The sequence below is a fragment of the Psammomys obesus genome, unplaced genomic scaffold (genome assembly GCF_907164565.1).
Source record: "Psammomys obesus unplaced genomic scaffold, mPsaObe1.curated_primary_1811, whole genome shotgun sequence".
In the NCBI taxonomy this organism is placed as follows: Eukaryota; Metazoa; Chordata; class Mammalia; order Rodentia; family Muridae; genus Psammomys; species Psammomys obesus.
The window spans coordinates 6062216-6088678 of record NW_026596088.1 but is presented as its reverse complement, the minus strand read 5'-3'; the positions used below and the strand labels follow the sequence as shown (position 1 = coordinate 6088678).

The 26463-nt window shown below is 42.8% G+C and overlaps 1 protein-coding gene across 1 annotated transcript in view; it reads right to left on the bottom strand.

Annotated features, from left to right (window-relative positions):
* Nucleotides 1-20599, bottom strand: part of Usp31 (ubiquitin specific peptidase 31) — a 63628-nt gene extending 43029 nt beyond the window's left edge. Inside the window, exon 1 of the mRNA XM_055627398.1 lies at nt 19898-20599. Within this exon, the coding sequence (XP_055483373.1) occupies nt 19898-20512 (615 nt within the window). The 5' untranslated portion in view covers nt 20513-20599. The remainder of the gene's footprint in view (nt 1-19897) is intronic.
* Between the last annotated feature and the right edge of the window lie 5864 nt (nt 20600-26463).

Genomic DNA, 26463 nt, shown 5'->3' with positions numbered 1-26463 from the left:
AAAAAAAAAAAAAAAAAAAAAAAAAAAAAAAAAAAAAAAAAAAAAACCACAGGCACGTAGGCACATGGAAACACACACAAAACAAACAAACAAAAACCAACATATAACCCAAAACAAACAAAAATGCTGCTTATCTACCTGGGATATTATTTTAAAAGGAGGCATTTAGGAAGAACAAGTGTCAGCATGTGAAGACTTCTCTACTGCAGCATCCTAAGATGCTGAGGGCAAACAGGAGACCTCTCTCAGTCTCTCATCAGGCCAAGAAAAGGCAAGAGCTCTGCACCTCACATGTTCAAGCTCTGCTGCTTGAACAGATTCACTCTCACTGCCCTCTGCATACACACAGCAGAGAAAGCTGACTCCCAAGGTTAGTGAACTCAGTTCATACGGTATGTTTATGTATCCAATTAAGTAACAAGTAATTAAAAATTACCTTCTCCTCCTTGGTATTTCCCAACACAATATACAAACCTTCCAAACTACAGTAAAACAAAGGCTTTCCCCCCACCCCCGCCTTCATTTTTTTTTTAAGGAAGGTAGAAATTTTCGGCTTAGAATTAAAAAGCAAACACCCAAGCCTGACACAACAAAAGGTCATCATAAGGGAAGTGCAACAGTCAGAAACAGTTAAGTGTCAAAGAGAAAACTGGAAACTCCATCTGAGTATCTAAGGAACCCAGCACCCAGGAAAGCAGAGGCTGGTAGATCTCTGTGAGTTTGAAGCCAGTTTGGTCTACAAAGGGAGTCCAGGAAAGCCAAGGCTACAAGAGAAACCCTGTCTCAAAAAAACAAAAAACAAACAAAGTACAACTTAAGTATACATAATTTAAACGAAATGGTATCTCAATAAAGCATTTAATAAAAAAAAAAAAAAAAAAAAGGGCTTACAGAGCCTTAAACGAGAATTTTTCTGTCCTATATTAATCTGACATAAGCTCACAAGCCCATCAAGCTCTGGACCTTATCACTGGGAGCAAAGTGACAGCAGCCAGTGTAGCACAAGGAGGGAAGGAAAGAGAAAAAGAAGTCCATGTAGTCACTGGCTTCCAAAGGGGATAAAGCTAAGCGTCCTGAGAAGGGAGAAGGCACAGCAGTGTCATCTTCCCAGTCAGGCAGAAGGAAGCCAAAAGAGAAGCTAAGCCTCCCTGTTTCATGAAGCAGACACAAGCTGTTCCTCTTGGGAGGTTGAATAAGTGTAAAAGGTGAAGAGTGGGAGAGAAAGAAATAAGGCTAACCTTACTTAGCCACCCACAGGACCAAACACGCATGTATAATTAACTGTCCCTCTGGAGACTGGTTTGGCAGCATCTGTGGACACTTAAACTACAGATGTTCAAGTACCTTATAAAATAAATGGTCTCATACTTGCATTTAGCTTATGGATGTCCTCACATATAAATTAATCCCTATATTACAATGAGATACAATCAAAGTAAGGGCTTTGTAAATAGTTGGTATATTACTGTATTGTCTAGGGAACCACGGTTGGGGGGAGTGGCTCATACACATTGAATACAGATGCAGTTTTCCTTTCTGAAAACAAGAGTACCAGATGATGGACTATATTTCAAACAAGGGGGAGAAAACACACACACACAAAGCATATGTCTTCCTGATTTGGGAGATGCTGACATTTGGTACCTGACCTGTGTTTCTGACTAACCTTTTTCAAACAAGGAATCCAAACTACTGTAAAAATATTCTTGCTTTTTCTTCTACTGCGTCTTTAGAGCTGAAATGTCAATTAGGAGTAGCCAAGAGATGTTATTCCTAAGCAGATTCATAAAGTTTCACTATACATCATTTATAATGCTATAAACCCAGGGTAAACCCAGTAAATCTTAAGTGGCTAAGAATGCTTTTAAGTCACACCCCACACAGCATGCTTGGCAGTCAAACCAGGCCAGCTCCTCAGGCTCAGGGAGACAAAGTCTCTCTGCAAGTCCAACCTCGCAATGTGATCTCATTAAAACCAGCCCAGATGAAGAGCCCCCATTTTTGTTTTTGTTTTGTTTTTCTTATCATAGGACAATTGAGAATCTTCCCAAAGCCTAGGTCTGACCTGGCCCAATTCTGACCAATTCTACTTTAAGTCTTGGTCATCTCCCTAAAGTGTGAGGACACTAAATACTTGACAAAGAGAAGCCTGTGGAGTCAAAAAAACTGCAACATGGCAAAATGTTACTATCACATAGATACACTTCCACTTTCTAGACCTGGTTGGTGGTAGGACACCTGCCTCCCATCATAATGTCCTGGCATTGATCCCCTGGCTCTGCAAGGCAAAATCCTCTTAGCTCACAACTAACCAGAAAAATTCAAATAAACTAGTAAAATGGTATTTTCAACAGCAACATAAAATGTTCCTTTTTAAATTTCAACAGAGACATTCTTTCCAACTGCTAGTAAACAGTCAATCCTGTAACTTCTGACAGGAATGGCATCACTACTAACCTGAAGAAATGAATAAAAGGTGTATGTAAAAAAGCTCATCATAACCAGAAGTCATTTAAATGTCCCCAGATAGATATTGTTGGTGAAATGAGCTAAAGAAAGTTTGTGACCAAACTACTCAAAATACAATATGAAAAAGAAATTGCATAGTGCAAAATTATATATAAAAACTCAAATACACCCATTAGCAGATTAACATAAATTATGATGTAGACATGTTGAAAAGGAGTTTGACACTCCTTGGCCAGTTATACACAGTTACCATACAACCCAGAAATTCTACTCCTAGTATATCTGCAGAAGAAATAAAAACACATATCCACTCAAACACCTGCATACAAATGTTCCTAGCAGCACTATTTATACAGCCCAAAACTGGAAATGACCCCAGTATCTTTCAAAGGGCCAAAAAAAGAAAAAAACAACATAAATATAGGTGAGGAGGAAAGACGCTCACCTGAAATACCAGCCTTTGAGAGGCTGCGGTAGGAAACGCAAGTTCTGGGCCGGGCTGCCTAATGAGTTCCAAGTCAGACTAGGTTACGTAAACCATCACAAAAAGCCAAAACAAGCAAACAGAGCAACAAAAAGGTGGACCGTTCATATATTATTATTTTTGTTGTGCAGAGAAATAAAGTAAGATACATGGTGAGCTTTTAAAGCAAGTGCTAATGCTAAGTGCAAGAAGCCATAAAACAAAGGCCACATATCACAAGTTTATGTGAAATATCCAGAAAAAGTATGGCTGTGGAGACAAAAAGTAGACAAGCGATGACTGAGAGCTCAAATCTGGGGAAGCAGAGTGACTACTGGTTTTGAAGGTGTTAATGGGATGCAGGTTTCTGGAACTCTAGTGGTTGCAACCCCCCCCCCATCCCAAAACCTGCTTATGCTCCTGTACACCTAAAATACATGATTTCGTATTTTATATACCTCAATAAAACTGCCTTTTAAACCAATATCTAATTAAAAATTAAGGTAAAGGAGAAACAACACTAGTCAAGGAGTGAAGCTGCCTTTGTGGAGGATAAGCCACTAAGGGGAGAACAGGAGCCTCCAAAGTGCACCTGGGTGACCATTCATTACTTCACGACAACCCACTAAGCTGCAACTAATAACCTGTGCATTTTTTGCACATGTAAAAAGCTTAAAAGTACCTTCACAAAGGCAACATACACACGCACACTAAAATGTCTTACTTCAACTATACTTTTGGGGCTTTAGCTCTACGTACTTCCTTTAGAGCCTATTCACCCAGATACCCAACTAGAAGCAGATTGGAAACTGTCAAATACAGGAGTGAAGCAGCAAGTGTCAGAGACTCCCAGGGACAGGACACAAAAGGAAACACTGGGCATGAAGGGCACTGCAAGAGAGCAGTAGGAGCCAGCGCCAAAAACCAGAAATGAGAATCCAAGTGAGACAGCTATCTAGAACCCTTCAGCTGCATGGCCCCATAGAAAAACTCATGTCACACAAGATGAGACTCAACAACTAATGTTCATAACAGAGAATCTAACCAAGGAAACAGGCACAGCATGTGATCCAGCCATCCACTAAAAAAATGGTTAAAAATCTTCAGGAAAGTTGGTATTTAAATCATTATCTGAAGAAGTCTTTTTTAAAAAGATCATATATTGACAATTCAATGGCACAGAATACATCACACTGAGAATTGCCTACCCACAGTGAGTCATCCAATACCCACAATCTATGAATCTAGTTACATATGTACGGTAATGGCATAAATAAAAACTAAGGAAACTGGGGCTCAGTGGCCTGCCAAGATCTCAGCTGCTCCAGGAACCTGAAGAGTCAAATGCAGAGGTTCAGCCATTTTTCCAAAGGAAAGAAGTAGCCTCCAACTGTGGCCTTCCTTCCCCTCAACCCAGCATGATCTCTGATGATGACCAGGAAGAATGTCCCAACCAGTTTTCTAACACAGAGAAAGGGTAACAGACAAAGGACAACTGACCCCTCCTCTTGCAAGAAGATAAAGAGCACCCAATACCCAGTTTTCTATCATCAGAACTTTAAAAAAGCCTCTTTCCAGTCTTTCCTGCAGTATTAAGATCCCCAACTATTTACTCACAGATATTTCCCATGATCAGCTGCCTTTAGAGAAACTTGTCTTTTAATAAGTGGGTTTTACTATAACTTCTAGTAAATACAAACTAACATGGGAGATTTACCAAGCTGTCACTGAACTGTTAAAAGGCGACTCTTACTTTAAGGCAGATTGAAGGATAGTCCAATTTAATGTACCTTTAATGTAAACTACTACTGAGGACACATATACACAGTAAAGATGGTCTTACCATTACCACTCTCCTGCTAGTGATGGCCCTCAAGGAAAGGATGAATGTTCCTCCCTATAATTTAAAAAGGATCTTTCTCTGTCCCAATGACACTCAAAGGCAAAGGGCAGGACTAGTTTTATGTAGCAGAAGAGTCATGGAATGAGAACCTTTGTGCAAAAAAAAAAAAAAAAAAATTCTTTGCATAATCTATAAAGCAAATAACACTGTGCATATCTCCCTTATAACATTGTAAGGAACATAAAATAACCCCCTGTGCAGGGCATACTACAGGCACTGTGTGAACCTCACATAAGAAAGAGAAAGACAAACACACAGACATTTACCCAAGTCAGAGAGAGAAAAATCAATGCAAATCACACATATACATCTATCTGTGTTTGAATAGAAGAATAAATCATAAAATAGAAAGGACAGGCTGTAAGGATCAGAGAAAATGCTAAGCTTTTAAACAGATCACACATTACAGGTTGACTTTAAGTCATAAATTGTATTTTTTTACATAATGCAAAGAAAGTAAACTTTAGACAGAAATCCCTCAAACTCAAAAGCAAAACGGGATTTTAACTGTATAGCCAACTGACAACAGAACTCACTGGGAATTACTCCAAGTGGCTTTCAAACACAGTGCGGGGCCCAGCCCTATCTAGACAGTGTTTCAAATGCCCCTTGTTAGCAGCACACTGGATTATTGCTGTGACCAGTGCACAACATGATGAAGGAACAAGAATCCACATGCTGTAAAGAAGATCTCCTGAGAAGGAGAAAGGGGAAACAGAGTTTGAAGTCCAACAGAGTTACACAATGTCCCTAAAATCCGCAACTAGAATTTGAATTCATGATCAAGCTTTAAAACCAGACATTCCTAAGCGTGGTATCCCAGTATCATTTGCACTGAAGAACCAGGAATCCTTAAACAAATGACTGACAGAGCTGTATAAGAAACATCTAAAATAAGCTAGGAACATCCTAACTTCCTTACACTCTGGTTTGATATTACCAACTACAAGTATTTAATTGTGTCAAAAGGGCTTATCATCCTTTTGGCCAAAAAATAACCAAAAGTGTAAGTATCAACAAGGCTTACCAGTAGCCAAGTGTTGTGGCACATGTCCCAACACCTGGGAAGAAAAGTCAGACTGCTTGAGCCCATGAATAAGGGGAAACTCTAAAATGGGCAAAGGGTGTGGTAAGTAATTATAACATTATGGGTGAGAGAAAACATATTAACCCTATAAGTTCAAAAAGTTACAAAAACTAACCACATTAGGAAATTCGATTATTTTTAAAATTGGAAGATAAAGAGGGGGTATTAAAACATTTAATCTTTCACAAAATATACATTAGGGTAAACAAAGAACTAAAGAGCTCAAGAGTATTTGTAGAAGTGTTTACAGCTAAAATATACAAAAATGAATACTAGATTTAGTGTCACCACTATTCAGCCCTTAATGAATTAGTGGAATGGGGGATAATTACCAATGAATGCCAATATTGCAAAAAACACAGCCAAAGAGATTAGACACCCTGAGGGAGGTTTACAGAACCAGTGACACAAGGAAACTTCACCAAGAAGGGGAGGCAACCCTCTAACTTCAATCTACTTAAAACTGTAAACCTAACAACATTTTATAAGAAATATGGACAGGAGACGGGAGCCTACTATAGCTGTCCTGAGAGGCTCCACCCAGCAGCTCAAAACAGATGGCTGAGTCTCACAGCCAAACACTGGGTGAAGCTTGGGGAGTCTTGTGGAAAAGTGGCAGGAAGGATAGAAGGACTTGGAGGAGACAGAAGCTCCACAAGAAGACCAACTGAGCCAACTAACCAGGTCCCAGAGGGGCTTGCAGAGACTGAAGCACCAACCAAGGACCATGCATGGACTGGACCTAGGGTCCCTACACAGATGTAGCCGATGGGCAGCTCAGAGTTCATGTGGGCTCCCTAGTAAGGAGATCAGGGACTGTCTCTGTCATGGACTCTGTTGCCTGCTATTTGATCACTTCCCCCTGGCAGGACTGCCTCACCAGGACACAGTGCAAGAGGATGCACTCAGTCCTGACGTGACTTGATGTGCTAGGGTGGGTTGGTGGGGCTTTCCTTTTCTGAGTAAGGAAACAGGAATTGAGGGAAGTGGGGAGGTGAGACTGGGAGGTAAAGTGAATACATTAACTAATTAATCAAATTTAAATGTAATTAATTAATTAATTAATTAAAAAAGAAGAAGCTGGGCATGGTGGCATACACCTATAATCCCAGCACTCAGGGATGCAGATCCAGGTGGATCTCTGTAAATTGGAGGCCAGCCAGGTTTACAAAATGAGTCAAGGACAACCAGGCTACACAGAGAAACCCTGTCTTAGAAAGAAAAGGAAAGAAAGAGAAAAGTAAGAAGTATGGACAGAGAAACATTTCAACTGAAGCTCCATGAATACATCAGAAAAAGACTACAGAAACCTCCAGAACAGAACTCTTCACGATGACCATGAGATGCAGAAACTTGCATTAAACACTTACAAACATGTACAGATGAACAATAACCATGCTAAATTTGACACCATTTCAATGGAGCTATTCTTTAAGATGAAAGCATTTAAACATTTTTACAATTATTTGTTTATTGTATGTGTTGCACACACACAATACAACTGGTACTGTTGTATTATCTCCTCCATGTGGTTTCCAAGGATGAAACTCAGACTGACAGCCTTTACCCACTGAGCCATCTTACAGTCTCATGTCTTACAAGCTGTTCTAGTTTCCTTTTTCTAGTACTTTATACGTATACTGCACTACACAGCAGCTCACAACAGTTTGAAACTTTATTCCATCATTGGTGTGTGTGTGTGTGTGTGTGTGTGTGTGTGTAAGTCTAACAACAACCTGAGTCAGTTCTCTACTTATACAGTGGGTTCCAGAGATTAAACTCAGGTTATCAAGTTTTGCTGCAAGTGATTTCACCCACTGAGCCATCTTGCCAGCCCCAGTTGAAAATTTTTAAAACTTTGTATTTAAACACACATAATATCAAAAGCACTGATGGATAATATAAACAGTTCACACAACAAATAAATTACAGCAGGAAAAAAAATCAAAAATTATGAGAACTAAGTGACTAATCAATCCACTAACAATTTAGGACCTTATTCAATTCTAATAAATACAAATTTTAATAAATATATACATGAAAAGAAGCACACACTCACATAATATAAATGTTACAAAATCCATGTTGCTTTTCTCAGTTGGATGATAAAACCAAGTTTTTTAAAACATAAGACAGATACTGAACTAGTAATAGAGCAAACACTCTTGGGATTCACTTCAGGTCAGTGGGAAGAAAGGCAAGGGTTATTAAATAAGAACAGCCACCAACTGCTAACTAGCAAAGATGAGAATCAGGCACATGTGGGCTCTATATACTCACCTCACAAGGAAAAGTTTTCTCAACCCTCAGCTAGTTTTGTTATTTAAGCATAACTAAGAGAGTTCTGTATGTAACAGGAAAGGCAATATATAATTTTTGAGATGTAATTGCAAGTAAACTCTAAGAAGTCTAATCTGGCAGCATTACAAACTCAAAATTGGAAGTGGCAGAGTGTACAAACGAGGACAGTAGGATGACTATTGCAATTATATAACTAAGACATAAGGTGGCGGAACTAGGAACTGGAATTGTATGCTAAAGAGCTACCAAATGCCTGTCCTCAAAATAACTCCCTTACCTTAATGGAAGCCATGCCTCACAGGCCACACCTCTTTTCTCTGCTACTCCATCAACTGCAGAAATGGCAGTTTTTAAGTCAAGATTACACAATGCCGTAGTCCAAAAATCCCTAAAACAGTCATTACCTCCCCAGATGAAGACACCCATTTGACAGCAGAACACTGTATATCTAGCTGGCAGCTGGATCAGCCTAAGTTTCATGCCAATAACACACATATAAACCATGGAGGGCCCTTCACACATGAACAATGGGCAGCTCACTAAGAACCTAAATACAAAATACAGCATTTGATTCCATTTCTACTGTAACTTTTAAAGATAGCTATACCTTATGTAACTTGGAGGAGTATGTTCCAGAATTTTAAAAATTTGACCAGTATCTCTGCTGAAACCTTATCTGATTCACCAAAAAAATGTTGTGGCTAGGATGACAACTGGAAACCTGCAAGGTCACTTGATAACTCCAGGACTAGAAAGAGCAGCTCAGTAATCAAAGTGTAGCAGTGAAGGGCAGCACATCTGAAGCCCCAGAACTCTCAAAACCACACAAGGTATGAGGAATGCCTCCAATAGCCTGTTTGATCTTTGAACTCTGGGTGTTTGGGTCCAAAGGAAGGTACTCAAGTGGCTTTGGTTGACAGCAACTGTGTTATCCCATTCATCATTTCTGTGACATGTACAGGGTACCAGTTTCTACACCAGCAGTTCTCAACCTTCCTAATGCTGCAACCCTTTAATACAGTTCCTCATGTTGTGGTGGCTCCCAACCACAAAATTATTTTCATTGCTACTTCATAACTGTAACTTTGCTACTATTATTAATTGTAACATAAATATCTTTGAAGACAGAGGGTTTGCCAAAGAGGCTGCAAACCAGTTTGAGAACCGCAGTTCTACACCAAACCTTCCTTATGTTTTCTCCTTGAATGCTCAAAGAAACGATGCAGAACTGCAGTCTAGCTCTCCTGCTCACTAGCACAGAATCCCATATTCCAAAACAAACTTTAGAGTAGCAATAAGCCCTCTTTCTCAGAGCTGCTGTAAAAACTTAAAAATTGAGCATGAAATCACTCTGTAAATAATCTAGCTCAACACACAAACACAAATACACACACTCACACAAAGTATTCTCAAGATTATGTTTGTTTTTAATTCTTACTTATGTGTATAGGTGTCTTTCCTACATACATACACGCATGTCTGGTGGCCATGAAGGCCAGAAGAAAACATCATATCCCTGGGGACTGGAGTTGCAAACAGCGTGAGGCTCCATGCAGGTGCTAGAAATTAAAGCAGGTCTTTTTAGAAAAGCAGTCAGTGCTCTTAGTCCCTGAGCCATCTCTCCAGCCCCATGATTATGTTTCTTAATGCTCCCCCAAACCGGATAGCTATGCCTTGCTCTTAATGCACAGAATGACAACTTTTAACTCTTAGAATGCCAAGTAAAATGTACGGATCAGACAATAAATGCCAACGTTCCTTTTAGTAGGAGCAGATACCAACAAAGTCATTGTCTGACCAGCCCCATGGAATCTTCCAAAGCATGAATTATTTGTTTGTGGATGTACTGTTTGCTCCATCCGAGCTTGACAACTAGAGGGAAGAAGCAACAGATGTTCAGTGACTGGCCAGTTCCTCTGGGCACTGCCTCAGCGCAGGCACAGAACAATGGCTTCTACACAGACAAGAAACAATCATAACACAACAAAAGACTCAAGATAACATGTGCTCTCTGCAAAAATGTCTGTTATACAGAAGAAAAAAAAAGTCACTTGAAGAACAGCAAATGAACAATTAATAACAGAGCAAACAGATTTTGAAGGAAGAGGCAACGGATGACAAGTTTTACTCAATTTTTAATGACTTCTCTTTCACTACTATAAAAAGGTTGGATTTTTGTTTTGAGTATGTGGAAATTATCTATGAGGTCATTGTTTTCCAGAGTTTTTACTATAGGAAACAGCTGCAGGGAACTATACAAACAGAGAACACTGCCCCATTTAGTAGCCCCTCATTGTGACAAGACTATAAAGGGACAGGAAAAATCCATCAAACCACACACTAACATCAAAACAGTAGTGGCTGAGTCAAAGTAAAAGCTTGAAGCACACAAAGGAAGATGTAAGACAATTCACTGGGACCAAGCACCAGCGTGAGGCCACCTGTGTTTGGGTTAAGAGGTTTGTTCTATGCGCAGACCAGTCAGGCCAGGTGGTTCCCAACCTTCCTAATGCTGCAGCCTTTTACTACAGTTCCTCGTGTTGTGTGACCCCAACCATAGTATTTTTGTTGCTGCTTCCTAACTGTGATTTTGCTACTGTTATGAGTCATGTTTTCTGATGGTCTTAGGCAATTCCTGCGAAAGATCATTCAACAGCCCCTCAAAGGGATCAAGACTCAGAGGTTGAGAACCACTTAAATAATTCACTTTGTACAGCTCCTGAAAATGAAGCAATCAACAGACAGCATTAAAAATGTTTTTTTTTGCCTAGGTTTCTGAAGTTCAAACACAACTGAATTCACCCCTCACCTCCAAAACCATTTTCTACTTTGTTTACCAGTCTTGAAAAGTGCCATCCCAAGATAACCTGTCTCAAGAGCCCTTCATATAGTCTTCAACTCTTCCTACCTCATTTTTTTCTCCATAAAGCTGCCAAACACTGTCAACTCACCTTGAGTGTACGCTCTTCACAGATTGAAGTAGGGAAAGGAGCAAGAGACAAGGCAATGAAAGGAAGGACAGTGCATGCAGCCCCTTATCACAAGACTGCTTCAGGGAGCCCAGTGACAGGAACTGCATCCTTCTGCACAGCAATTCATTCTCTGGCTTAATTCTCATAAAGTGTGGGTACTAAGGCCTGTCACTCCATCTTCTGATTTCCTCCCTGCTCTTTGAAAATTTAAAGCCTCATGTGAGGTCTGACCCAAGTCTACAACAGCCCTGGCCATCAGCAGCAGCACATCCACAGTTAACAGAGTCTAGTCTGCAAGCAGTCCTCAGTGGCTCCCTCAGTTCACAAGAACCAACAGTGTGCACATTCCACAAACCAGGAGCAGGAACTCAATACTGAGTAACACATAATCGCTGCCCATTGCACACAAGGAACTGGGGTAAAACAACAATGGGTTCAGAAATCTGAATCCCCTTATCTCTGTTTTTCAACAGTTCACACAACAGAGGAATTATCTGGTCCTATGAATAATGTATTAAAAAAATGCCTCCGATCCTGTTATACTTTTGGGGGAACATAAGGTTTTTTACTACCTCAATTTCTTCTCAGTTATTAGCTGATGAAGGCTTTCTCACTACATCGCTATTAGTTTACATTTGAAGGCTACTGATTTTGTCAATGGCAGGCAAGTGTAGTTCTGCCCAAAATTAACATAGATATTTAACATTAAAATTCACATAAAATAACTTTTTTTAACTTGATAAAAGAACTTTTAACAAAGAGCATGAAAGAGAATAAGCAATATTTGATATCAATACAACTGATGAAACGGAATGTAAAATGCATAAATACAACATCAAATGCTAAAGAGGCCTTCTGTTTAGAAGCAGGGTGATCTGAGGCTGGGTGAGAGCAACAGCACCCGTCAGCACTTGCTGAGCACTGTGTGCAGGGCCCTGCCAGGTCAGGCTTAGGAAGCAGACATACTGTCATCTCCTCGCTACAGATGAGGAAGTGAAGCCCAGAGATGTAAGCCTCGAGGTCTCAAGAGAAGTAGAGGAGTAGGACTAGTATCATATCAAAATCTGAGTAAATAGCATGACGAAGTGGGATTTATTCTTGCTGTGAAAGGAAGGTTCAACATACTAAATATCGAGCAATGGAAAGTACCACACGTTAACAAACTGAGGGAGCAGGGAGGCAGCAACATCTCAAACTGATACAGAAAAGAAACATTTAACAAAACAGGATTTTAAAAAAAAAACATCAAAGGGGGAAGGAGAAAACTGCTCCAGGACAGAGGCAATCAAGCTAGTGGTAGAAACCTGAAAAGGCAAAGCAAAGCAGAGTAAAAATAAAATAAAAATTGGAAAGAAGCCAATCTCTCTGTTCAGGAATGATATCACCTCTTATGTGGAAAACTATAGATACCAGGAAAATCTGCTAAACTTAATAAATTAACTAGCAGAGAAGTTGCAGGATACAGAATCAACACGCCAAAGTCAGTTACATACTTTTATACACTATTAATAAGCAATCCAAAAAAGAAATCAGCAAGTCTACTTATGCAGCTGAGAGCATAGCTCTTAATTCAACAGCAGAGTCTGTTTGGTATGTGCAAGGCCCTGGATTCCATTCTCAAACCAAAAAGAGCTATTCCATTTACAATAGCATCATTGAGAATAAAATATCAGTTTTAATCAAGAAGGCAGGAAAAAAAAAAAAAAAGAAAGAAAACTATACCAAACATAGAAAACACAGCGAAAAAAACAAGAAATGGCATAAATAGATGGCGCGCTCCCATTTTTATGAACTGGAAAATTCAGTATTATTACAATGATACTCTACCCAAAGAAATCTACAGGTGGAATGCAATCCCTATCAAAATTCAAACTTTTTTTTTCCCCAGAAATAAAAGTCCTTAAGTTCATACAAAATATCAAGAGACTCTGAAGCCAAAAAGATCTTGAAAAAGATAAAGGTGAAAGAATCAAACCTGATCTTCACACTTACTACACGTTAGTAATCAAAAGTGTGGCACCGACATTAAGATAATCATAGAACAGCAGAAGTGAATAGAGCTTGGACATGTGCATAACTGAATTTTGACAAGGATGAGAAAAGCAGTCTATCTCTACATGTGTCTCAAATCCAGCCCCATTCTCCATCTCCTCTCCCCAGTTTTTTCACCAGGTCCATCACAAAAGCCTGCTCTCCAAGCTTCTATTCTGTTCACTATTCAATACCAGGAATGAGCAGTTCACATTTGAACACAATCATGCCAGAACACTGTTTGAAACCAGGAACAACCAGCCTTTGCTCAGGATAAATCTAAATACTTCATCGTGGCCTGTATGGCCCAGTGAGACCTATCTCTTTCAAATCTCATCTCTTCCACTTTCCTTCTGCCTCCTTGAACTGCAAACAAGACCTGTCAGACTTCTAAATGCACCTCCAGGTCTTTCCAATAATATAACCTTTTGAGTCCATTTTCCTCCCAAACCCTTCTGGCCAAACTCATTATTTTCACTCATGTACCTTATCTTCTTCTTAGTTCTTAGGATTTAAAATTTCTTATTTGTCAGTATTAATTGGCTAATATCTGCCTCCTCTGTGACAAGTTCTGAGAAGAAACCTTGTTGCCTATGGCCTTCTTTATTTTACTATTTCTGTATCATTTTATTTAAACACCATATAACCAAACACTAACTAACACAGTGTCAGGAACTCTGATTTGTAGAAGTGTTAACTGCTGACAGTGAATTAAAAGATGAATGAGTCTTCAGCTTATATTTCGGCTCACAATCGGGTCCTTCTCTGAACTCCTACTCAACCTTCCATTAGTAGTTCAAAATCGCTTTCAATTGTAACAGATGGGTCCTCTAAGAGCAAGAACTCTGCTCCATAATCTTCACACTAAATCCTGTTCTTCACACTAAATCCTGTATTTCCAACCTTTCACCTAAACTAGCTCCTTTAAACACAGTAATTGAGCAGATGTGATGTAGCTTTAAGTCAGATGCCATATTTTAAACATGACCCCCAAAGCTCCTGTAATGTAATCCCCAATACAAACACTAAGATGTTTAAGAGGCAATTAGGCACAAGGAACCTGCCCTTAAAAATGGATAAATGTTGGAGTATCAGTCTCAGAAAAGACCCCTGTGCCCTGATTTTTTGGTTCTGTTGTTCTCCTTGTGGAGCGCCTGCTCCCTCCAGGTTTTACTATCTCCCCCTACTTTCATAAGTTTCTCTCCACTCTGCCCAAAGTCTGGTTGTGAGACTCAGAATCTGCTTTGATACACTGCTGGGTAAAGTCTTTCAGAGGCCCTCTGTGGTAGGCTCCTGTCCTGTTTCCTGTTTTCTCCTTCTTCCAATGTCCATTCCGTTTGTCTTTCTGAGTGTGGATTGATCATCTTACTCCAACCAAGGACCATTCATGGAGATAACCTAGAACCCCTGCTCAGATGTAGCCATGGCAGCTCAGTCTCCAAGTGGGTTCCCTAGTAGGGGAAACAGGGACTGTCTCGGGCATAAACTCAGGGGCTGGCTCTTTAATCACCTCCCCCTGAGGAGGGAGCAGCCTTGTCAGGCCACAGAGGAGGACAATGCAGCCAGTCCTGATGAGACCTGATAAGCTAGGGTCAGATGGAAGGGGAGGAGAACCACCTCTATCAGTGGACTTGGAGAAGGGTATGGGAGGAGATGAGGGAGGGAGGGTGGCATTGGGAGAGAATGAGGGAAGGGGTTACAGCTGGGATACAAAGTGAATAAACTGTAATTAATACAAGAAATGGATAAGTGTCATTATCACAGGAGTAGGTTCCTGATAAAAGAACAAGTTTATATCCCATTACACCCTCCTTCCTCATCCCCCTGCAAACACACAAGCTAGCCTCAGCCTCCTGACCATTCATCTTCTGCCATAGGATGATGGAAGAAGAATCCTCTTTTGCCAGATGTGGGCCCCTCAACATTGGGATTCCCCATCTCCATAATTTTAAGAAATAAATTTCTTAGAAATCACCCAGTTTAGCCTGGGCATGGAGGAGCACACCTGTAATTCCAGCACTCGGAAAGGCAGAGGTAGGCAGATCTCTGTGAGTTCGAGACCAGCATGGTCTACAAAGCAAGTCCAGGAGAGCCAAGGCTACATAGAGAAACCCTGTCTCAAAAAAAGAGAAAAAAATTCACCCAGTCTGTGTATTTTAATAGCAGAAAGTACCAGAACATCTGCAAACATGGAGTTCTATAATTGTCTGTGTATTTTATTCCCCAACTGTCGTTCTTTGGCAATTTCTTTCCTGCTTCCTGTGCCTGATAAGTGGTATACATCAGCTCATGCATTTAAAGAGCCTGTAAGGGTTGTTTTTAAGCACAATTTCCGAAAGTATCTGAGCCTCAGGAGCAATGGCATACATTCAAAGCTGGCGGCAGATGACCTTATTTTCACTACAATTTCGTACCACAGTCTCAGAGGAAAAAAATGCTGCTTGTCTCAGCAAGTCCACTAGGTCTGCTCAAGCGCTCCGCTGAGCCCTATCACGTCAGTGGTTGTGCTGATAAGGGCACCCCAGGCCCAAGTGTTTCTGATTACTACAAACCTGGAAGAAGTCTGCAGAGTTCTTCTATCAGTAGATCCCTCTGCTACAGTTACTCTTTGGGAGCATGGTTTGAAGACAGGCTATAAAACTTACCTACCTTGGCTGAAAGGGGCTCATCTGTCTTTTTTTTTTTTTTTTTTTTTTTTTTTTTACCCATTGTTACAAAGAGGACTGAGTACTAGAAATGAAAGGCTTTCATAAAGAACCTGAATACTCATGATCCTGAAAATCAAGCAATACACTGATTTCCCCTTAAAACACCAGAATGAGTATTCAGATTTCAAAATCATTTATTTACTTCACTGTTTTAAAAAAGATTTCAAAATCATTTATTTACTGTTTTATAAAAGAAGTGGCACAAGGGTCAAGTCCAAGTTTTACTCTTGTGTGACGTGTATATTCACAAACACCAAATCCACAGGGTAAACTGACTAGAGGCTGAGAAAGGAATGGAAGTCTATGCTGAGAACAGACAAACTGCTTCTCCATCTCAGCACTACTGATATCTTGGGCTGAATAATCTGCAGCATACAGAATCCCTGAAATCTACCCACTAGATGCCAGCAGCACTCGCATCCCATGTGAAACAACCAAGTATGTCTCCAAACAGACAAATGTCCCAGCAGGTGCAAGATCTGTGGCACAGAAAACGGAAAAATGCTCTGATCAGAAACCAGTGCTCTAAGACCATGAGAAGGTATATGCTTAAAACAAAATAAAAAGACACAGGCTGAAGCTAGAGATGTTTCTGGAAGCATATCAAAACTGGACTAGTCATTTTGTCACTCTAGCAAATAAAACTCAATGTTTGCAACCATAGTGCAACCAGAAGCAAAAATTAAAAATAAAAATAAATTAAAAAAAAAACAAGACCAAAACCACATTTACTTGACAAGTTCCTTCAGTGCAAATCAATGAGGTTAGAAGGATGAATTCTAACTGAAAACTTACACAGAGAAAGATGACTAACCCAGAAGGTTTAACATGATAAAAATCACACTCAAATCCACAGCAAAACCAAAAGGGCAAATTGGTTCTATCTCCTCTGCCAGCTCCAATCAGGTGATGCCTTCCTGGAGCCAAGAACAGAGGAGGGCTCTGGGATTCAGTGAGCTACTTGAATATGAAAAATATACAAATAACTATCCACGATGGCCACAAACAGGCAGGGGGGGCAGGAACATCTCCAACTTCTTTTATGTTCAAAATCATATTCAGCAAAAAAGGAAAGCCATAAAACAATTCTCCACAGACAGCAAGAGACAGAGAGAGGGAGAAAGAGGGAGAGGCAAAAGAAGGAAGGAAGACAGACAGAAAGAAATTCTATCACTCTCCTACTTTTATCAGCTCTGGCTCCCAACTTCCCAGGAGAACGCCCAAAGCAGCCCACAAAGCCTCCACAATTTCTTTACCCACTTGTTCACACACTTCCCCAAGGCCGTCCGCACCACTCTGGCTGGCTCTGGTGCAGCCAGGTACCTAGTGCCTCACTGTCTCCCCAAAGCCCACGCAATTTCACACTCCCCTCATCACTACCCGGCCCAGGAAACCTTTGTGCCTCCTGTTCAGTCACGTCCTCTCATCTGCTCTTTGGAGCCCACTATTACTCAAAGTACAGTCCTCGGATAGGCAGCAACAGCATCACCTGGGAGCTCGGTGGACAAGCAGACTCTGCAGCCCTCCCCCACAGATCAGAATTTTCTTCATAACAAGATCCTCAACTATAAATGTGAGTCACGTATAAGTCCAAGTGCAAGCGGAGCTCTCAAGGAAACTAGGTCCCAACATCACACCTTCTAACAAGTGTCCTATTATGAAGTACCTGGGTGACTGTCTATGGGACAAAACCCTACACATCTTCTATATTAAAGCAGGACACCAAAACACCTGCTTCTAGCGTTCATGGCCACCAACTGACACAGGTCTAGTCAGTGAAATGTCAGCAGAAGCCTGCTGGGGGCTCCTAGGTGAACATTTATTTCCCTCATGACTTCCAGACTTCCTATTAGAACACAGGGTGCTGCAGGTGCCAGTGTCAGCTAACCATAAGGTAACACACACAAGACCAAAATCCCAGTAACAGCTAAGGACAACAGAGTGGGTTAGCACTGGGTCCATGCACCTTCTGGGACACCACAGAACCACCAGACTACTGTGCCAGCCGGTTCAACATTTCTACTGCTCAGCACTCTCATTGGGGAATGTTCCTTCCAATGGTGAATGCATTTCTATCTGTGTAAACTGTTAGTAAAGGGAAGGTGAATTAAAGAATACACTGAACTCTACTGAAGGTCCAGGAGATTACAGTGTTTCAAAAACAAGGACTCCAAGAACATGCTCAACTTTGCCAAATACGCCTCCGAAGTCTCTATTCTAGAAGTATTGACCCATTTCTGTTGGTAGCTTAATGGATGCAAAAGTGAGCACAACCTCATAAAAAGCAATGGAAATGACTTCGAAGAATGTGCCCAACTTTGTCAAAGTATGCCTATCAATCAATCAATCCTGCACATCCAGAATTACTAACCCATTTCTCCTAGCTCATAGGAGATGGACACAGAAGTGAGGACCACCTCCTAAAAGCAACTGCAGTGTTTACATGCTAAGGCACTAACATACCAAAAAACCACAAACCTCACACTAGGATTGTGCCTTGAAACCTTCCCCACAGTTGTGGCTACCCATGGGTAACTATAAGCCAAGGAGGCGGATCCTGTAAAAAATGCTGTTCTAGTTTCTTACTTTGAGACCTCTAACATGAATCTTTGTCTTTTTTCCAGACCTTATTTCAGACTATTATTTCCATTCAAAATTTCAAGATCAAACAGTAAACACTTTTTTCTTTTTAAGCAACATAAATACAATCTAAGCAAAACTGATTAAAAGGGAGTGGTAGGCAACAGCAGCATTGCTCCTCTGCAAGGCAGGACCTAACCAAAGCGAACTCTTCAGCTCCATCATCATTCAGTCCTGCAATCCAATCAGTACTTGGAGAAATGTATTTTAGAGAGAAACTTGATAGCACCAATGGAAAACCAGTACCACTTGCCATAAATAGAAGACAAATGAAAAAAAAAAAATCCAATAAAAGCATAACCTTATTACATTTAGCTATTGTTGGGTTGAAAAGATGGCTCAGCAGATAAACCTGACAACCTGAATTCAATCCCCAAAATCCACATAAAGACGGAAAAAGAGAACTGTCTTCACAATTGTCCTGACCTCTACACACAGTGCCACACAGACATACACACGTAAATACTTTTGTAATAAACTTAATGTTGCCTACCAAAGTCTCTGAACTTGAAACGTGTTTTTTTAAAAAGAGGAGTGGGGTATTATTCAACTTCATTCTCGTATCCATGTCCCACCTCAAAGTATCCTTATACAATCTCCAATCATCTCCCTGTTCAGCTTGCAGTAAAAACTCAACTCCTTAGGACAGCCTAAATGACCCTTACCATCTAGACCCTGCAAACTCCTCTGCTCCCCAATCTCATCCCCTCAACTACACGGGCAGCTCCGCCAGCAGCTGCAAACCAAGGCCAGGACCACCTCTTCATCTACTACATCATCAGGTTCTGCCTTCTTCGAAGTACTATCTGAGAACACTTGGTTCATCTTACTTAAGAATGAAAAGAAAAAGAGTAATTTGCACATCCGGTACCAGACAGCGCTGAAGCATTTCACTTATCCCCATGAACCCCCTAAAAGTGCCCAAACTGGGTAATCTCAGCGTCCAGTGAAACCTGTCAACTTGCTGTGAGTAAGCACCAGGTAAACAGAAGCATAAAGAGGCTCGGTGATTTGCTAGGAAAGAAGGCAGATTCGAACCCAGGCGGATGCTCTTCCACCAATACCCGCTCCAAACACTGCAGTTCCGTGAAGGCAGGGTCTTGCTCCTGGCAGCATCCATCCCCAAGACGGAGCACGGGCCCTGGCTCCTGTGTCCCGGGCTCGAAGACAAGCTGGACGCGTGAACGGTGGGAGGAACGCGTTCCTTTGTCATCTGGGTTATCTTCCACAACTCTGAGCATCCAGAGCAGAAATCCTCCCGGCCTGAAGAGGGGGGAGCCCAAAGAAGGCGCCCGAGCTCCAGGGGTCCCCCTCCGGGCTCACCTTGAAGTCTCGGCTGTGCTGCGGGGTGTACTCCAGGGTCCAGAGCGCCCGCACCAGGTGCGCCAGCTGCTCGGTGACCTCGCCCTGGCCGTGCGGGCCGCGGGCCGCCGGCTGCACCGGCTCCGAGGGCTCCGGCCCGGCCGCCCGGTACTGGCCCAGGGCCAGGTACTCGGCGAAGAGCTCGGTGTTACTGAGGCACTGCAGCGTGGCGTTCATGAAGCACGTGTTGCCGTGGTTGCGGAGCCCCGCCACGCCGGGCACCGGCTCCGAGGCGCAGGCGGGCGGCGCGGGCGAGGCGGGCGGCGGCGGGCACGGCGGCGGCGTGGGCGCGGAGGCCGGGCCGGGCGGGAAGCAGCTGCGGAGGCCGCCGCGGTCCGGGGCGGCGCCCTCGGAGCTGAGGTGCGAGAGCGTGGACAGCGTCTTGAGGACGCGGCTCATGAAGCTGCCCACCGAGCGCGCCGACGACGGCGACGAGGGCGCGGCCGGCCCGGGGCCCCCAGCGCCGCCGCCGCCCCCCGCGCGGCCGCTCCGGAACAGCCGCTTGCTGAACGAGCGCTTCTCCTTCCCGCCCGCCGCCACCGGCGGCCCGGGCCCGGGCGCCGTTACCTTGGACATGGCGCCGGCTGCCGACGCTCATCACCGCGCCCGTCCGCCCGGACCGCGACCCCGCCACGGCCGCCGCCGCATCCCGCCGCCCGCGCCTCCCCGGGCCCGGGGGCTTCGCGCCCCACACCACCTTAAAAGCGCCTCGGAGGGAGCCAGCGAGAGCTAGGCGGCTGAGGGGCGCGCGTGCGCGCGCGGCCGCCCAAGTGGGCGGCTCACGTGACTCGCTCGCCTCGCGGCCCCGCCCCACACTGAAGCCGCGAGGCCGCCATGTTGACTGTGGGAACGGCGTTGTCCCTGAACCCCGGCTTCAGGGCTCCGGGCTCCGGGCGTGGTTCTGCGTGCTGAAGCTCAACACCGGCCATGTTTGGTATGGGCACGGTCCTACAGGCTGGGCAGACGCTAGGAGGTGGGTTTTAGGGGTGGGTCTCTGTCTTTGCAGATCCCAGGGAAGAGACCTAGAGAAAGTATGAAAATCGAGCTGCCTCTTAGCAGGGCGTGAGGGAGCTGATAGACGTAGCTTTGTCTTGCCCTAGGGGAGTTAACCCAGCCTGGCTCCCGAGGGACGGCCGCGTACCACCCACCCGAACGTGGTCACGGAGCTGGCACATTCTGATGGGCTTTTCTTCCAGGGTGTACCTTGGGGTCCCAGCAAACTAGTAGTATTAGAATTGCCTTAGTGAAAAGTTTTGTAAAAATCAGCCTTTAAATCCGCTGACCTCTCCCATCATTCACGCCATCCACTGAGCACTCGTGCACTCATTCATTCATTCATTCATTCATTCATTCATTCAATAGCTACTGAACACTTGCTGTGTCAAATACCGTACTAAACGCTAAGGGTACTACAAGAATGAAACTACAGCTTACACGCTCAGCAGGTACTCATTCGTGATACCCTTTGCAGTCAACACGATATGTCAAGCATGGAATACCTGCTTTAACCTTCAACTCAATGCCTTTGATAGCTCATTTAAGCCCAAGTTTGACTCAAAGTCTTAACCTTTAAACCAAGGGTCACAGACCCACGACTATCCCCAGATGAGTCATTCACATAAACAAAGGTGAAGGGTCAGTCATCTGCTGATCAGGTCACACTTCATGTGACTTGGGAATACAAGAAATGTTGTGGAGAGTGGCAAACTGCTAATTAACATTCTTCTAAAGGGATGGCTGCCACTCACCTCCAGTTAGTTGTCCTCATGTGAGAATGGTGACGTGGTGTTGCCAGGTCATCTGATTTCTAGAGAGAAGGTGGAAACTCTATTTTTAAGTGTTGGTTCAATTAAAAAAAAAAAAAATAGTGCATGGGAGAACAGTGTGCCTTAAGGCTGCCTTCCTCTTAAAATCTTCTGGTTTCTAATCTTTCCCTTTGTATGTTCTCTTTGCTGAGAAATTAGCCTGAGTCCTGGTTACTGCAAAATGGAGATATTGGGAAAGGAAGCCCATAACATTTTAAAAATAGAAAGGCCACCCATCTCAAAGTAAGTAGTTGGGACTCTAGACTACACAATAGTAAGTATCATATCCTGTAAAGATGTTCTTGGTTTGCTCTGAATAGGTTCAAACCAACTCCACTTCTACTTCATAATCAAAACCTCTATCCTGACTGTACCGCAGGCTCCTCGCAACATCAGAAAGAAAGCTGAAGCCTGATGTCCTCCACCTTGGCACACATACTTACTGCTCCTAGTGGTTTGATCCTGATTGAGAGCCTTTGCCCAAGCAGATACATCTGCTTCGAATATCTTTCCTTGCACTTCCTCACTCTATTCACCTCTCTTCGTCTCTAAAACCTTGCCTTCATTTCTTGCAGACTCTCTTAGTAAGTACCTTTTGGCCATAGCATTGACTTGACCCTGTTAGAATTCAACATACAATGAGCCACTATCTTAGTTATTTTTCTATTGCCCTGAAGATACACTGTGATTAAGGCAACTTATAAAAGAAAGTACTTAGTCAAGGGCTTGTTTACAGTTTCAGAGAGTTAGTCCCTGATTATCATTGTGGGAAGCATGATGCTGAAGCAGTGGCTGAGAGCTTACATCTTATCCAAAGGTTGGAGGCAGAGAGAATGAGAGGCAAAACAAGAATGTGTGTGTGCATGCGTGTGAGGGGAGAGACAGAGACAGCCTGGGCTTGGTGTGGGCTTTTGACAACTTCAAAGCTCACCCACAACAACACACCTCCTCCAACAAGACAACATCTCCTAATTCTTACCAAAACCCAAAATAGTTCTACTAATCAGAGACCAAGCATTCAAATATACGAGCATGTGGGAGTCGTCTTCGTTTAAGCCACTACAGTCATTTTCAGTAAACTGTAGGCTCAACCCGCAAGACCCTCGCCCATCTTACTCATTCAGGAAACTCAGTTAACTGCAAGAGTATATCTAAATTATGTCTGAACTCCTGGAAGGATATGTGAGAACTGCCTTTCCAAGTTCCTCCTACCAGTCTAGGCTTATGGGTCTCCAGGGACCCCAAGCCATCCAATCCTTGATAATCCAGAGTAGGCTTTGAAGAGTCCCTTGTTGAGCACTCATATGGTGGTGGTGGTGGTGGTGGTGGTGGTGGTGGTGGTGGTGGTGGTGGTGGTGGTGGTTGTGCTGCTGCTGCTACAACTGCTTCTAAGCTCCTCCTTCTTCTATTTTATGTGTATGAATGTTTTGCCTGAATGTATGTCTGTGTATCACATATGTGCAGTGTACTGAAAAGCCAGAAGAAGGCATCAGATTTCCTGAGACTAGAGTCCCTGTGGGAATTGAACCCAGGTCCTCTGGAAGAGCAACCAGTGCTCTTAACCACTGAGCCATCTCTCAGCCCAATATGTTCATTCTTAAGATTTATCCAAAACCACACTCCATAATAAATATCCCACCGCCCCTCCCTTAAACTTCAGCTAGGGAAACACAAATGAGAAATAAGAGCACAGTGAGGAGCATCCTTGGCTGTGCTTTATTTATTTTTGCAACTACCCTTAAGCTGAAACTCAGGTCAAGGAGCTTGTGTGCATCACAAACCTACCTTGGGGCAGGTTTGTCTGGGAAACAATGAATGGAGAGCACAGCTCCCACCCAGGAGATGGTGCTGAAAAGTTTTATCAACTTTGTCACACTGGCAACCTTAGTAATAATAACCAGGATGGTATCACTATTCTTAGGAGTCACAAGGCCAGGTTTGAACAAGTTAATACAGGTTAGCATTGGAGAGATTTGGAGAAACTCTGTTTCTTTGAGAATCAGCTTTTCATCTACGGAAAGGGTTAATGCCTAGCTTCACCTTTGTGTGGATATGCACATATTTGGTAAGTGTTAAAGTTTCTCATACTCTACTGAGTAGCTATATAGACAGCAATACATTTTAACAAAGATGAAAAGAAGTGCGATGACCTTAGCTGGCATATTAATGGGCTTTGATTTGTACAAATGAGCTTGGGTTCAAGCTGGGCTTTTAGCTCTTCAACATTCAAACCAACTTCCAGTTTGGAAGGGATACAGAATTAGGGAAGAGAACTCAAGCTTCCCCTGTGAACACAGAGCAGAGTTTGGGGAGAATGTGTTCTCCTTACCATTCCTATCGGCTAGAACCCAGCAAAGTAACCTAATAAAGACCAACCAGGTGTGCCCCGACCCCAACTTAGACGTTGATATTGTAGGAAAAAAAAAAAAAAAAAAAAAAAACAGGTTAGCTGGAGATAATGCTTCAAATCATGAAACCCCACAGCTCTGTGTTTGGCATCCATGAGGGACAGGGCCAGACACGGGTGCAGCCACTGTCCTGCTGGCCACCCGAATGGCAAGTTCTTACTGGCCTCTGCCTCCCTGAGTTTCTGCCCAATCCTGTTTCCCCAGCTCTGTTTTCATTGTTACCTAACCTGACAGGCTTCTTATAAATTCCTTTATTGCTGAAACTGTTAACTGGGGTCAGTTTCTTTTGTCTGTAATCAAGAAAATGACTAGTAGTACCTTTTAATTAGCAGTTCTTAATTTTTTCCTAGTGTGAGTTACCTGCAGGCATTTGCATTTCCCTTTCCTTTTATGTGTGTTGGTTGACAACAATAAATTGCATGTAAACTGTTGTTGATATTTCAGGTTTTTTTTTTTCTTTAGGGTAGCCTGAACTTCCTGGTGATCCTCCTACCTCAACCACCTGAGTACTGGAATTCTAGACATGCGTCGCCACCCGCTTCGTCAATGCCGTATCATTTAGTTGCCTTTCAACCATGTTTACAGGGTTTCCATGTCACATACAACACTTTAATATTTTCCATCTCTTCTATAAAAATGGTTATTTGTCATGCTTTGACAAACAACTTTCCTTACCCCAATATCACAAGAATGGTAATCTGTATTTTCCTTTCATTTTCTTCTTGGGGGTTTCCCCTTCACTTTAATATTAGAATTTCTGGACTTTGTGTGCGTGTGTGTTGTAAAAAATGAGGTAGGGCCCTACTATGGTTCACATTACCTTTGACTTCCCCACATTTGTGTTGCAGTTTGGTATCAGCATGACCATGTTGGGACATGAATGAAAGGGAAGGGTTTGGATCATAGGTGTGGAGCCCATATAGGGACTGAGGACTTTCTCGGGTGAGTTCCTGCTTGTTCTTGTAAGACTGGATTAGTGACCACGAGAGCAGGTTTTCATGAAGCGAGTTTGGACTCTCCAGCTTTCTCATGCTTTTCTCCCACAACCCACTCATCCTTCTACTTTCGGTATCAAGTTGGAGTAATACAGGAGCCCTGCCAGAGACTGGCAACCTATCTCGGACTTTCCAGGATCCAGAAGAGCCCTGAGGATGCAGCACAGTTTATACCATGCATCGCTAGCATCCGTGAAGCCGTGGGTTCCATCCCAATGCCTCCTAAACCAGGGATGTGAATCAGTACACACCCATCATCCCCAAACTGGGGAGGGAGGACAGGAGAGTGAAAAGTTCAAGATCATCCTCTACCACATGGCAAGCCCAAGGGCGTACGGAGATAGACCCTGTTTCAAAACCAACCAAACAAGTCTCTTTTCTTTGTAATTTACTCAGACTCAACTATTATGTCATACCAGGAGAAAAATTCTAAGACAGAATCTTACTTTTCCTCTATTCCATCCACAGGGCTCAGCGCCATTAAAAATAAAAATAACACAACTCTCCCCATTGCTTTAAAACCCCACTTTGATCTCACTTAAACTCTTATTTATTTTTGATGTCTTGGGGGAAAATGTTAGATGCTATCAGTATGTCTATATTCAAAAGTCATATAGATTTAGAATATATTGAAACACTTGCTAGACCATCCTTCCTTAGGATTAGCACTCTGCTCAGCCCCTCAAATCAATTTATATATTTGGGGCCTAAATTATATAGATTAACTTAGGAAGAAATCACATGATCACAGTTTTTAACTTACCTGAGAATGAAGTATGGCTTTTTAAAACCATACAGGAAGGGGAGAGGATGTGGCTCAGGAGTGGAGCACTCGAGCACTCGCCCAGCATGTGCAAAACTGTAAACTCCCTTTTTTTTCCTTAATATCTTTTGCATTATATGCATGTATGTGGAATGCATGTGTGTGTACACTTTTGCATGTATGTGGACACCGATGTGTGCAATTGCACTTGTCCTGCATGCAGAGGCTGATGGTGGGTATCTCTTCAATCAGTCTCCACCCTGTTCACTGAGGTAGGATCTCTAGATTGAACCAAAAGCCCATGGTGCTGCTAGTCTACCTAGCCAGCTTGCTCCTGAAATAATCCACCTCCACCCTCTATGCGTTGGAATTAGAAGCAGCCTGCCATGCCCGCCAGCATTTATGTGGGTTCTGAAGATCTTAGTTCTGATCTTCAGATGTGCACAGCAAGTGCTTTGCTTCCTGAACCATCTCCTCAGCCCAGCCCTGAGTTCCAGCCTCAGCACTGCCAAACAATTAATAAAAGAAAAGAAAGCCATTGCAGGGACTTGGGTCC